Genomic DNA, 15,000 nt, shown 5'->3' with positions numbered 1-15,000 from the left:
GCACAGATTGACCTCATTACCCCCTTCCCTAAACCCAACCAATAGTGTTTTCATAAGCACAGATTGACCTCATTACCCCCTTCCCTAAACCCAACCAATAGTGTTTTCAAAAGCACAGATTGACCCCCTCACCGCCTTCCCTAAACCCAACCGACGTTATTGGACTGACGTCCATTGAGGTTGATATTTGGTTGATTTAAGATTGTGTTGGAGAGTGATAAATCCAAAGTTGAGCCAGGATTTTAAACCAACGTCATATTGACGTCAAATATTGACATTTATCCGTCAGGTATGGCAACCAAAATCCACGTCTGATAGATGTCAAAATGGGATCGTCCACACAACGTCAAGCTGTAACATCATGAGACGTTAATACTTGGTTGATTTTAGCTTGAACGTTGGACAATGACATCGGCCTGACGTTGGGTTCTGACGTCAACCCCACAACATTGGGGTACAACGTCAATCTGACATCATGTTGATGTCCTGTGCCTACTGGATTGTGAAGAGGGTAAACTATGACCTCTTTAAGGCCACAGATTTCCACACAATTCTCTAGTAAAGTCAACTAATTTGTAATAAGTAAAATATATATGCTAATTAACCGTTTCTGTATTTTAAGTGTTTTCTGTTTATTTACGGTGGTGAATTGCATTATGGGATGTTGATCTCTGCTCTGTCGACTTTTGAAAATTTAACTCTATAGTTTAACAAAGTCATTTTTTGACATCTTAGTAGTTTAAAATCAATGAATGGATAAGAAACAATAATATATGGAGGGAAATAAGTCTGTAAAATAACAGTAAACGTGCCGACAGTTTATTACAAGGTTTTTGTAGTGTGATATACAACACCGACACACACAATACAGCCCTTTAAACTATTAATGATGTTCATAAAAGTCACTTTTTATAACTTTTCAAGGTTAAAAGTTGTCGGAAGAAACATCCAGATCCCATAATGCAATTCAAAAGCAGAAATAAATGGTGGGAAATACAAACAACAATCACAAAATACAAAAAAACCTGCTCATTTAGGGATATTGTGCACCGTGTAGGTTATCGTGATGTCATCAGATAATGTGTGGGAGAACGCAGAAGTGCTCGTCCCCATCAGAAGAGCTAAATGTGCAGTAAACGCTCGCTCTCTCTCTCATTAGTGCAGTCTTCCGCTGTGTAATCCCTGACGGGTGTGCTCAGAGACCCTCCGCTTTGATTCAGATAAAAGCAGCTATCTCTCATCTCCTTATAATTAGCATCTCCCCTCGTGTCCAGTCCTTCCTGGCTAGACGGAGGACACTCATCCCGCCCAAACTCCACCTGTGGGCCACAACAAGAGCATGGGAAATGAAAACGTCGAATATCAGTGCTGTTGTTCAAATATTCAAAACGGTAGCTCAGTGGTTAGAACTGTCGCCTCACAGCAAGAAGGTCGGTGGTTCAAGTCCTGGCAGGACCAGTTGGCATTTCTGTGTGGAGTTTGCATGTTCTCCCCGTGTTGGAATGTGTTTCCTCCGGGTGCATTCCCACAGTACAGGTAAACACAGTGGAATGAACCGCCAACTATTCCAGCATATGTTTTACACAACAGATGCCCTTTCAGCTGCAACCCAGTACTGGGAATCACCCATACACACTCACATTCAGACACACTACAACCAATTTCGTTCATCCAATTGACCTATAGCCCATGCGTTTGGACTGTGGGGGAAACCAGAGCACCCGGAGGAAAGTGCACATCTCCAAGTAGATGTTGGACAGTGTGTTGAAGTGTGTTGTGGATCTGAGAGCTGCAGGTTTCTCTGGCATGTCCTTGACCTTCCTCTCTCTGCCTCTTCAGGCGCAGTGAACTCCTGTGCATCACAATCACTGGAGCGGCTCCAAAATTCCTTGAAAGCAAGTTAAACAAAGCTCCAGCCGGCGGGTCGAGGGGGATTCAGAGCAAATCTGGCCTTCACAATGGGCACCGAGCAGTAAACATCCCAACGACATGGAGCCAACATCTCTGCCCCAAACCAAACATTACAGACTGGCTACAGAGAGACACACTACAGAGCCTTTTCATATGGCTTTCAGAAGTATCCCTAGTAGCAAAGAATTCTGGCCCAGATTTGGCATAAAGCTGGCACAGCAGGCATTCATCCGGCACTGGCATACAGCATGTGGGCCAAACATGGCCCGGGTTTGGCAGAGGTTGCACCGTCTTTAAGGAGGCACACAAGATTTGGGCCAGATGTAAAACGTAGTATTTGGCCCAGATTTAAAAATTTGATCAGTGGGCCATGTGAGTTTGGCCAGTTTTGACCCACATTTAAAATACACTAAAATCATTTTTGAGTAAAGAAAAAAAAATCTACCAATCAGGTCACTTTGAGAAAAAGCGTGCCCATAGTGTGCCTAAAGCGCATCACTCCATGGGTTTATCAATTTCATTGCAATTGTGACACACCAACCTATCTGGCCCAGTTCAGGCCCGACTTTTTCTCTTAATAAAAGTCCGCTATCTTAATCTAGCAGAAGCATCTGTTGACAATCAACATTGTACTTTTATACCACAAAATAATCAAGTCATAAGCTGCGTCCCAAATGGCACACTATACACTATGCACTCATGCACTATGTACTTATGCACTTACACACTCAACAGGATAGTATATGTATGTAGTGTCGTCCCAAATGGCACACTAATGTTTTTTTTACTAAGCGGAAATTCAAACCGTTTCCCTGATGACGTTTGACGGTCGCCAAATCATTGAAGTAAACGGCCGAATTATCAAATAATACCTGCCGTGAGTATTGCTGCAATCACCATCGGGAGGCGCTATAATCACTCTCGTAAAAGAATTTTGCTTTCACCATCCAAATTAAATAAAGTTATTCAACATGTGCGTCCGATCGCTCCGCCCCTTCCGCTACGTAAACAAACCTGTGGTCGTTGAGTGCGTGAAGTGTCCATCATTACACACTTCATTTTAGCCGCTGAATGAGTGCATCATCCGGGTAATTAAAGTGCACTTATTATTTTTAGAGTTTTCAGTGTGAACGCACTACTTACACTATTTATACTACAAAATGGCGTAGAATAGTGCATAAGTATGCGATTTGGGACGCAGCTATACACTTTTAATTCCTGCATTTAATGCACACTTACCAGTAGCAGCATCAGCCATTTTCTACTGAACTTCTTCTTCTTCGTGTGTGTGTTTTATGGCGGTTGGCAACCAGCTTTTGGTGCATTACCGCCACCATCTGGATTGGAGTGTGGATCCGGAGTTAACTAACGCATGTATTATAGTTAAACAAAGCCCCACCCAAAAAAAAAAAAAAAACATTTTCCTAGACATATAAATAAATTACTAAATAAATCCCAACTTACTAATGTCCCAAACTTTTGACATTTCCTTCTTTATAATACCTCTATATGATATAGATAACTATTCATCTAAATACTAAATTCTATTACTCAACCCTGTGTCTTTCAAATAGTTATAAACATATCTAAAACATACATCACCCGTGCTCAACTTTAGTATGTTCTTTATGTTAGGTTCCACTTGTTTTTCCTGTAACTGTGTGAATAATATATTTCTTTCTGTCTGATATATTGGGCAGTGCATTAATACATGTTCTACAGTTTCCTGGTTGTTACATTCACACATCCCATCTGCATGTTTGTTGATCAAATGTAATGTGCTATTGAGTGATGTGTGACTAAATCTCATTCTTGAGAACTTGTCTTCTTCCTGTTTGTTTTTCCTTGTTTCCCTACCTTTCCCAACTATGTTCTGTATGGTGTAATATTGACGTCATGTACTCCCATTATTCTACTGAACTACAGTAGCTGCGCAAGGACAAACTAAAGAAAACGCCTGCATGATGTAACCACTAGGGGGCACCAAACCATCAATAATGGATGTAGTCCTAATTCCATGTCATTCATCAAAATGAATTGATTATTCTCTATTACAGCACCACTGATACATAATAACATGTCAAACAGGATCAGGGGAGCAGCTCATGTAAACACCGTAATCATATTAGTGTCTTATTCAGATTAAGTTTGATTATTGATGTGCATGTAAACGTAGCCGTTGTAGATTTTGACTTGTACTCCTGCACATTGAACTCCTTCAATAACCTTCAGAATGATTCAGATCCGCAGTCGACGGTGAGTCACAGTCATGTCCAGGTGAGCTAATCTCGAGAAGGATACACAGAAATAGAGGCTGACAGACAGAAGCAGGCGATAACAGAAGGTCACGGGATGACGGATGAAGCGGCCGATGGCAGATTGGACAGAAAACACTGATCATTGTGTGCAGATCCCGAGCGCTGTCTGGTTTTGGAGATGTTTGCGCGCAGGTCTGCGGCTCTGTGATGTATTTTTGTAAGTTATCACAGACATGTTCCTGTGCTGGCAGGAAGAGAGCGAGGGCCGCAAACAGGACGAACTGGAATGTGCTTCCTGCTGGCCAATGGAGCTGGACAGGGCAGATTTCTGGACCATCGCTGACACACACACACACACACACACACACACATATATATATACATATATATATATATATATATATATATATATATATAAACACAGAGACAAAAGTACTACACACACATACAAACACAGAAAGACACACAACACTAACACACTGATGCATGCACCACAGAAAGACACACAACCATTTGCAAGCATTACAAGCACATTACAAGCACACACACACACACACACACATAAACACTCTCTAGACTAACACAATGATACACACACACACACAGAGACATTACAATAACATACTGATGCATGCACCACACACATAAACACAGGCACACAATAGATTAACACACTGACACACACACACTACTGTATACAAACACTATACACAACACACACTCATATACAAGCACACACACTGACACACTACAGACATAGACACACACACACACACACACACATTACTGTATACAAACACTATACACCACACACACTTACATATAAGCACGCACACACACACACACACTACAGACATAAATACACACACACACACACACCACTGTATACAAGCACTGTACACAACACACACTCATATACAAGCACACACTCACACTGACACACTGCAGACATAAAGACACACACACACACACACACACACTACTGTATACAAACACTATACACCACACACACACTTACATATAAGCACGCACACACACACACACACTACAGACATAAATACACACACACACACACACCACTGTATACAAGCACTGTACACAACACACACTCATATACAAGCACACACTCACACTGACACACTGCAGACATAAAGACACACACACACACACACACACATTACTGTATACAAACACTATACACCACACACACTTACATATAAGCACGCACACACACACTACAGACATAAATACACACACACACACACACCACTGTATACAAGCACTGTACACAACACACACTCATATACAAGCACACACTCACACTGACACACTGCAGACATAAAGACACACACACACACACACACACACACACACACACTACTGTATACAAACACTATACACCACACACACTTACATATAAGCACGCACACACACACACACACTACAGACATAAATACACACACACACACACACACACACACCACTGTATACAAGCACTGTACACAACACACACTCATATACAAGCACACACTCACACTGACACACTGCAGACATAAAGACACACACACACACACACACACAACTGTATACAAACACTATACACCACACACACTCACATACAAGCACAAACACTGACACACTACAGACATAAATACACACACACACACCACTGTATACAAACACTATACACAACACACACTCATATACAAGCACAAACACTGACACACTACAGACATAAATACACACACACACACAACTGTATACAAACACTATACACAACACGCTCACATACAAGCACACACACGCTGACACACTACACACTACAATAACACACCGACACATAATCAACAAACACATTCAAATACAAGCATACACACATAAACACACACTACACTAACACTATACACAGCACACTCACAGACACGCACTACACTTACACACTGTAGATATAAACACACACACACTACTGTATACAAACCGTATACACAACACACACTTACATACAAGCACACACACACACACACCACTGTATACAAACACTATACACAACACACTCACATGCAAGCACACATACACTGACACACTACACACACACTATACTAACACATTGGTAACACACTAACACACGATTGGTAATATACTAACACACAAATAGACACACTACAATAACACACTGATACATACTCAACACACATTCAAATATAAGCATAGACACACACACACACACACACACACACACACACACACTACACAATCAATATACACAGTACACTCATAGACACACACTACACACACACATATACTATACACACACTAACACGCACACTACACTAACACTATACAAAACACACACACACACACAAAGAAACACACTACACTAACACTATACACAGCACACACACACACACACACTCACAACACTAACAATGACACGTAATCTACACACAAACACGATACACGACACACTCACAGACACACACTAACACGCACACTACACTAACACTATACAAACCACACACAAAGAAACACACTACACTAACAATGACACGTAAACTACACACAAACACTATACACAACACACTCACAGACACACACTACACAAACCACACACATACACACACACAGAAAAGAAACACACTACACTAACACTATACACAGCACACACACACACACTCACAACACTAACAATGACACGTAAACTACACACAAACACTGTACACAACACACTCACAGACACACACTAACACGCACACTACACGAACACACACTACACTAACACTATACAAACCACATACAGACACACACACACAAAGAAACATACTACACTAACACTATACACAGCACACACACACACTCACAACACTAACAATGACACGTAAACCACACACAAACACTGTACACAACACACTCACAGACACACACTAACATGCACACTACACTAACACACACTACACTAAAACTATACAAACCACACACAGACACACACACACAAAGAAACACACTACACTAACACTATACACAGCACACACACACAACACTAACAATGACACGTAAACTACACACAAACAATATACACAACACACTCACAGACACACACTAACACGCACACTACACTAACACTATACAAACCACACACAAAGAAACACACTACACAAACACTAACACGTAAACTACACACAAACACTATACACTACACTAACACAAACACACACATACATAAACTACACTAACAAACAATATACTAACATACACTACACTAACACACAAATACACACACTACACAAACACACTAGTGTTCATTTGCGCTTCATCTAAAACTCCACATCTATAATCCGCTCAGTCTATGCTGACAGCATCTTCAGCAGCTCAAACACTCAGATGGCGAATGGACAGACGGCTGCTTCTCACTCAGGGCTGCTGGACATGCTAATGAGGGAGAGATGGGCACTAGTGGGCGGGGCTTTTCCCTTTGATGACATCATCCAAAAGAAAAGTGACAATCAAAGTGTTTCTGCAGGCTGTTTTGATCAGGTGCTAAATAATAATAAAGAATTATTCAATGTTTTTCATTAGAAGCTGCTTATATTCACACACTGCTGACACACGACCCCTTAGAGAAGTGATTTTTGCATAATAGCCCCCCTTTAAAGCACAACCTGCATCTGGAAGCATGATTGCAGCAGGGCACAGGTGATCAAACTGACCAGCACATGCAGGTGTACGCTCTGAAATTAACATTGCATGTCCTTGCGCTCTTCCTGATTAAATTATGAGGACTCTGAACAACAGGAGAGATCCGTCCGTCCGTCTGTAAAGATGAGTCATCGGCCGCTCTCTGCCAGGGCTGCAACAAAGACACGGCCATTGAACAATGTCTAATGATATTCTAATAAAACCGCCTTCGGTAAACAACCTCGTACCTTTTAAGAAGATTGAATGTCATTGATTCTCCTCCGTCCATTAGGAGAATCACCACAGACAAACTCCTGTGCCCTTACTAAAACTTTTTGGACCGAAAAACAAATGACTAATGTGGCTGCGCGTCATGCTGTCGTACATTTCTGAGAGCTTCATGAGCAAAGTATTTGTGTCGTTTGTGCACCTTAAATAGATAATTCACCTAAAAAAATCACATTTTCTCATTCTTTGTGTGTTGCAGACTTGTTTGAGATTCTTTCTTCTGCTAAACGTTCTCTTAAAATTGTTTTGTTTTTGTTTTATTTTCTCTTTTATGCATTATTTATCTGACTTTTAGGAATTAAAATTGTTAGTTATAAATATTAGTTTGTAGGTCACTTAAAAAAAATGAATGTGACGGGGACTTTTATTTCTCCTTTGTGTATGTTGTTGGGTTTGAGCTTGAGCGCGTGTTTGTGGTTTCATTATAAAGCCACGTAATCATGGCGTCATTCTCATGTGGCTCTGAAATGACATTTAGATGACCTTTCAAATAAGTTTTGGGGAGATTTATCATTGCATGTTTAAGAAAAACTGGTTAAATAGCTTTTTGACCTTAAAAGGTTTTCAATATAGACCATTTTAAATCAAAAAGTATTGATTAAAGGTTTTATATGTTTGAAAAGCTTCAGCTGTGTTTGTTTAAGCGAGTGAAAGTTAATTAGAAGTAAACTTATATGCTGCCATTTGAATACTGACATTTGTTTGCATTTTTTCCTGTTTATTCTTGTCCAGTTGCATTTGTGTGTTGCGTAAAACTGACAAGAGTAGGCCTATGTTTCTGTTTTGTTGTAAAATTGCACAAACATATACAGCCTAATATATTGATTCTCTGCTTGATTAATGTCTAAGATTATGTAAGAGACCTGACACTTTAATTAAAGCTAATTAAATAAACAAATGAGAATACAATTGCAAACGCTTTATTACAAAAATGAAGCAAAATCAAAAAGTATTAAAATCAAAATATATTCAATTAAAAAGTGTATAGAGTGACTTTATTTGGTTAATTACATGTTCATAAAAATATAGGACTAATTCTAGGCCTGATTAAAGGTTTTATATGGTTGAAAAGCTCAAGTGGTTTTTGCTAAAGACAGTGAAAGTTAATTAGAAGTAAACTTATATGCTGTTGTTTAATTGTTGACATTTGTTTGCAATTTTATCCTGTTTATTTGTGTCCAGTTGCATTTGTGTGTGTGTTGCGTAAAACTGACAAGGGTAGGCCTATGTTTCTGTTTTGTTGTAAAATAGCGCAAACATAAATGCAAATAGCCTAATATATTGATTATCTGCTTGGATTAGTGTCTAAGATTATGACAGTTAAGACTTGACACTTTAATTAAAATTAATTAAATAAATAAATCAGAATACAATTGCAAAGTTTTATTACAATAATGGAGCAAAATCAAAAAGTATTTCAATATAATTTTAGTATAATTTAGTATATTTCAGTATAATTAAAAAGTGTATATTTATAGGGATTTTATTTTGTTGATTTCATGTTTATAAAAATATAGGACTAATTCTAGACCTGATTAAAGGTTTTATGGTTGAAAAGCTTCAGCTGTGTTTGTTTAAGCGAGTGAAAGTTAATTAGAAGTAAATTTATATGCTGCCATTTAAATGTTGACATTTGTTTGCATTTTTTCCTGTTTATTCGTGTCCAGTTGCATTTGTGTGTTGCATAAAACTGACAAGGGTAGGCCTATGCTTCTGTTTTGTTGTAAAATTGCACAAACATATACAGCCTAATATATCGATTCTCTGCTTGATTAATGTCTAAGATTATGTAAGAGACCTGACACTTAAATTAAAGCTAATTAAATAAACAAATCAGGATACAATTGCAAACGTTTTATTACAAAAATGAAGCAAAATCAAAAAGTATTAAAATCAAAATATATTCAATTAAAAAGTGTATACAGTGATTTTATTTTGTTGATTTCATGTTTATAAAAATATAGGACTAATTCTAGACCTGATTAAAGGTTTTATATGGTTGAAAAGCTTCCGTTGTTTTTGCTAAAGACAGTGAAAGTTAATTAGAAGTAAACTTATATGCTGTTGTTTAATTGTTGACATTTGTTTGCAATTCTATCCTGTTTATTTGTGTCCAGTTGCATTTGTGTGTGTGTTGCGTAAAACTGACAAGGGTAGGCCTATGTTTCTGTTTTGTTGTAAAATAGCACAAACATAAATGCAAATAGCCTAATATATTGATTCTCTGCTTGGATTAGTGTCTAAGATTATGACAGTTAAGACTTGACACTTTAATTAAAGCTAATTAAATAAATAAATCAGAATACAATTGCAAAGTTTTATTACAAAAATTAAGCAAAATCAAAGTATTAAAATTAAAATATATTCAATTAAAAAGGGTGTATGTATATTGTTTTTTCTATTTGGTTAATTTCATGTTTATAAAATATAGGACTAATTCTGGACCTGATTAAAGGCTTTTTTTTATGGTTGAAAGACTTCAGCTGTATTTGTTAAAAAAATAGCGCAAACATTTGCAAATAGCCTAATATATTGATTGTCTGCTTGGATTAGTGTCTAAAATTATAGATCTAGCACTTTAAAGTTAATTAAATAAACAAATCAGAATACAATTGCAAACATTTTATTACAAAAATGGAGCAAAATCAAAAAGTATTTTAATATAATTTAGTATATTTTTTGTATAATTAAAAAGTGTATATTTATTGTGATTTTATTTTGTTGATTTCATGTTTATAAAAATATAGGACTAATTCTAGACCTGATTAAAGGTTTTTTTTATGGTTGAAAAGCTTCAGTTGTTTTTACTGAAGACAGTTAAAGTTAATTAGAAGTAAACTTAAATGCTGCCATTTGAATACTGACATTTGTTAAAAATATATATCGATTCTTTGCTTGGATTAGTGTCTAAATTATAGACTTGACACTTTAATTAAAGTAAATTAAATAAACAAATCAGAGTACATTGCAAACGTTTTATTACAAACCACAGCGTGACCAAAAACCCCAGTGAAACCGGCGAGAAAGTTCCATGAACCCGTTAAACCTTCAGTCCGGGAACAAGCAGAGTCCTCCAGCGTCATCTAGCGGTGAGATGGGAATCTTTACAGTTCAAACGAGCAGGAAATAATATCGTGACACCTGAGAAGAGCCTCTTTCTGCACGCCGAGCGGAGTCTCCAGATCGGACACCTGAAAATTCAGCACATCGATGTCTGAGGCGCCGAACCGACCGCGCATGCGCAGCTTCTCCAGCAGCTGAAAGTCGACGCGTTTGTCCGTCATGAGGAGGAGAGTCCGCAGAAAATGCTCGCGCTGCTCCGCCCGCAGCCGCTGCTCTTCAACGTCCACAGAGGAGGATGAAGATGAGGAGGTCAGAGATGTGGGGCAGAGAGCCTGGAAACGAGGAGAATTTGGGTCAAACCCTCGACTGTTTGGCTCCGGTCCTCTTGGCAGCCGGAGAACACCGACTGGAGTCTTCATTTTGCTTGGTTGCTATGAGATTGTACTCCTAAAAATCATGGTGAAAATTAGTACCATTTTTCTGGCTGTTGGCCATATATATATATATATATATATATATATATATATATATATATATATATATATATATATATATATATATATATATATATATAAGACAATAATTTCAGTAAACTAAAGACTTTAAGGCCTAAAATTTTGTTTTTGAAATTTAACACATTGTTCTTTAAGTAAATAAAAAATACATACTATTAAAGTTGGTTTTATATTCGCATTCGGACATATAATGTAGGCTTATTTCAGACAATTTGACCCTTTCTAAACAGAGGAATCGTATTAGGAGCCAATGAATATTATTAATTGTACTCTCTATCGTGCTTCTGTAGAAATTTAGTAAGAGCTGGGTCGGTACTGGTACTTGGTCGGTACTTTTACGGTTCCTCTATTTAGAATTGGTCAATTTTTTTTTTAATTAGCCTACATTACACGTCCGAATGCGAATATAAAACCAACTTTAATAGTATGTATTTTTTTATTGATTTCAAGAACAACGTCTTAAATTTCAAAAACTATTTTAGGCCTTAAAAGTTCTTAAGTTCACTAAATTTACTGTCTTAAATCGTTTTAAACCGGTATTAATTTTCCTCTGTCCAAAGAAAAGCTTTAAAGCTTCCCAATTGGGCTGACATTCATCCAATCAACAATCCACCTCAAGCAAACATATATAGGCTATATATATAGGCTATATATATATAGGCTATATATATATATATATATATATATATATATATATATATATATATATATATATAGGCTATATATATATATATATATATATATATATATATATATATATATATATATATATATATATATATATATATGAGAAAATAAATCTGAAAGGCAGGTTTAAAATTTGCTGACATAAATCAGAAAATACTCATACCTCATGCTTACTTACTCAAAGTACCATAGTAAAGCGTGTCACAAGTTATCACTGAATCAATGTGCGAATATAAAACTTTACCTCAATCTATCATATTACAAGTGTTCACAGTCAATACACAAATGCTAATGTTGTTTTGAAGTCATGCTTACCGAATATTCAAAATAGCATGGTAAACAACTTTACCTCAATCGTATATTCATCATGCTTATAAAAAAATAATATATAAAAGATATAAGCTGATATCTGTTTCTGAAACTGTTTACACACCTCATTCAGCGCATCTGATTCTGAACATCCGACCAGAAGACTGAGCGGGGTAAAATTTCAAAATAAAAGTCTTCTTTTTCTTCTTCTTTTTTTTTGTGGGTGTAAACCATCTATTTAGATGCATACCGCCACCTACTATGATGGAGTGTGAAACGGATGGATGCGGTTTCCAACATAATTGCTATATCGTGTCTATTAAACCAATATTTCCAATAAGTTTCATATATATGCATAGCTAGTGTTTTTCAGCCAACGATACATACGGTGAAAGGTTTCTGAGACTGTTCTAAATTTGATCTGGTTCCTTTACAGCATGTAATATTATTAAATAAGTAAGCATCAATTTAGTTCACACATTAAACCAGATGATAGACCGTGTAACCGCTAGCGGCGTCAGTACCAGCAGGCTAGCACAGAAACTCCATTCAAAATGCTGAGGTAAAATACATTTTCATATTTAAAAGAGATGGCAGGGGGAAATGGAATTTAATCCCTGCTGAAAAATCCAGCTTAAACCAGCCTTGGTTGGCGGGTTTTAGCTGGTTGACCAGCCTGGTTTTAGAGGGGTTTTGGCCATTTCCAGGCTGGTTTCCAGCCATTTCCAGCCTGGTCTTATCTAGTCAGGCTGGAAAATGACCAGCTAAATCCAGCTAAAACCAGCTTGACCTGCCTGGTTTTAGCTGGACATAGCTGGTTTTGGCTGGCTAGGCTGGTCAAGCTGGTTTTAGCTGGTCATCTCCCAGCCTGACCAGCTAAGACCAGGCTGGAAATGGCCAAAACCCCTCTAAAACCAGGCTGGTCGACCAGCTAAAACCAGCCAACCAGTCTAGGCTGGTTTAAGCTGTTTTGTTCAGTAGGGATCCAGTTCTTCTTGTCCGCTCTGCGACACACTATATTTCAAATATCTATTAGGCAGTGAATATCACTTATTTTTTAAGGAAAACAGATCTTAAACATGCCGATTTTGTAATGGAAACATAGTTCACCAGAAGCCGTCGGTCTGAAAAAAAATTATTCAAAGTTGATTCCTTGAATTTACTCAATTTTTTTATGTTTAGTGGTTGTAAACAATTTAACTGTGTTGAATTTAAACAAACAAATTAAGTTGAACATTATTCAATTTAATTTGTTTGTTTAAATTCAACACAAATAAACTGCACTGAAAAAAATTATTCAAAGACGATTCCTTGGATTTACTTAATTTTTTTTTACGTTAAGTGGTTGCAAACAATTTATTTGGGCTGAATTTAAACAAACAAATTAAGTTGAACATTATTAAACATAATTTGTTTGTTTAAATTCAACACAAATAAACTGTTTGCAACAGTTCTGCACGCAACACTTTTTTAAATTAAAAGTTCGTGTCCACATATATCCCATTTTGCTATTTGTTTCCCTGCATTTGACCCTTAGTTTGTATTCAGATACCCGCATTCTTATTAGTTCTTTTTTTCCTCTTTCCATTTTATATGCACACAGAATCAAAAGAAAGTGCTGCTGTCTGTCCCTTTCTAGTGTTATTTTTAATTAGTTCCACTTCTGTCATCAAGATTATAAAGTTCACAGAACTATATAACGTCTGAGAGAGAGAGGGAGAGCACTATGGAAATTCTCAGTTGCTTTCGATGTAAGATAATTATTGTTGTGTTTGAGTAAAACAAAATTTTTGTTAATTTTTAAATATTTTATTTTCTTGTTTGTTGACTATTAGGGTAAATAAAAACAAGGGTTATTATTAATGGGGTATATGCCGAAGCATGCTAATAGGACTTTTAATTTGCTAGTAACCTGGGTTAAGCGCTTCCGGCGAATTGAATGCCAATGCAAAATCCGGTGCGTTTAAGGTCTGTTTTCTTTAAAAAATCAGCGATCTCCATTAGCTGAGTGATATCCGATTTAAAGTGGGTCTCAGATTGTACAAGAAGCACTGCATTAAATTACATTTCCCCGCCATATCTTTAATATATGAGCATTTATTTTACTCCAGTGTATTTAATGGAGCTTCTGCGTTAGCCTGCCGATTCTGACGGGCGCGTGCGAGTGAACAGCTTTTTGTCTCGTTTTACGCTTGAGCAACCAAATAAATGCTAAAGTTTATTTAACTGAATGTATTTTAATGACATTACAACATCGATGCTGTATAAGGAACCGTATAAAATGAGAAAAAGTTCAC

At 37.1% G+C, this 15,000-nt stretch overlaps 2 protein-coding genes across 6 annotated transcripts in view; one reads left to right on the top strand and one right to left on the bottom strand.

The window, feature by feature from the left end:
- Positions 1 to 11,090: 11,090 nt before the first annotated feature.
- Positions 11,091 to 12,869, bottom strand: gemin7 (gem (nuclear organelle) associated protein 7). 2 transcript variants are annotated; one of them, XM_087292717.1, is made up of 2 exons: positions 12,710 to 12,869; positions 11,091 to 11,639 (listed from the first exon to the last, which is right to left on the bottom strand). In XM_087292717.1, the coding sequence occupies exon 2, from the start codon at positions 11,609 to 11,611 to the stop codon at positions 11,234 to 11,236; it is 378 nt and encodes a 125-aa protein (XP_087148843.1). In that variant the 5' UTR covers positions 11,612 to 11,639; positions 12,710 to 12,869; the 3' UTR covers positions 11,091 to 11,233.
- Positions 11,415 to 15,000, top strand: part of tirap (toll-interleukin 1 receptor (TIR) domain containing adaptor protein) — a 9,239-nt gene continuing 5,653 nt past the window's right edge. For 2 of the 4 annotated variants that reach the window (XM_087293611.1, XM_087293612.1), the window contains exon 1: positions 11,415 to 11,651. In XM_087293611.1, the coding sequence (XP_087149737.1) occupies positions 11,649 to 11,651 (3 nt within the window). In that variant the 5' untranslated portion in view covers positions 11,415 to 11,648. Of the gene's footprint in view, positions 11,652 to 12,964; positions 13,932 to 14,092 lie in introns of those variants that run through there. The other 2 variants (XM_087293614.1, XM_087293615.1) reach the window with 2 other exon arrangements.

Source organism: Danio rerio, chromosome 18 (genome assembly GCF_052040795.2).
Source record: "Danio rerio strain M-AB ecotype USA chromosome 18, GRCz13ab, whole genome shotgun sequence".
NCBI classification, from domain to species: Eukaryota; Metazoa; Chordata; class Actinopteri; order Cypriniformes; family Danionidae; genus Danio; species Danio rerio.
This window is presented reverse-complemented; position numbering and strand designations above follow the sequence as displayed.

What these genes read in the sequence shown, in the direction of transcription:
- gemin7 (XM_087292717.1), bottom strand. Translation starts at nt 11,611, where the DNA reads ATGAAGACTCCAGTCGGTGTTCTCCGGCTGCCAAGAGGACCGGAGCCA.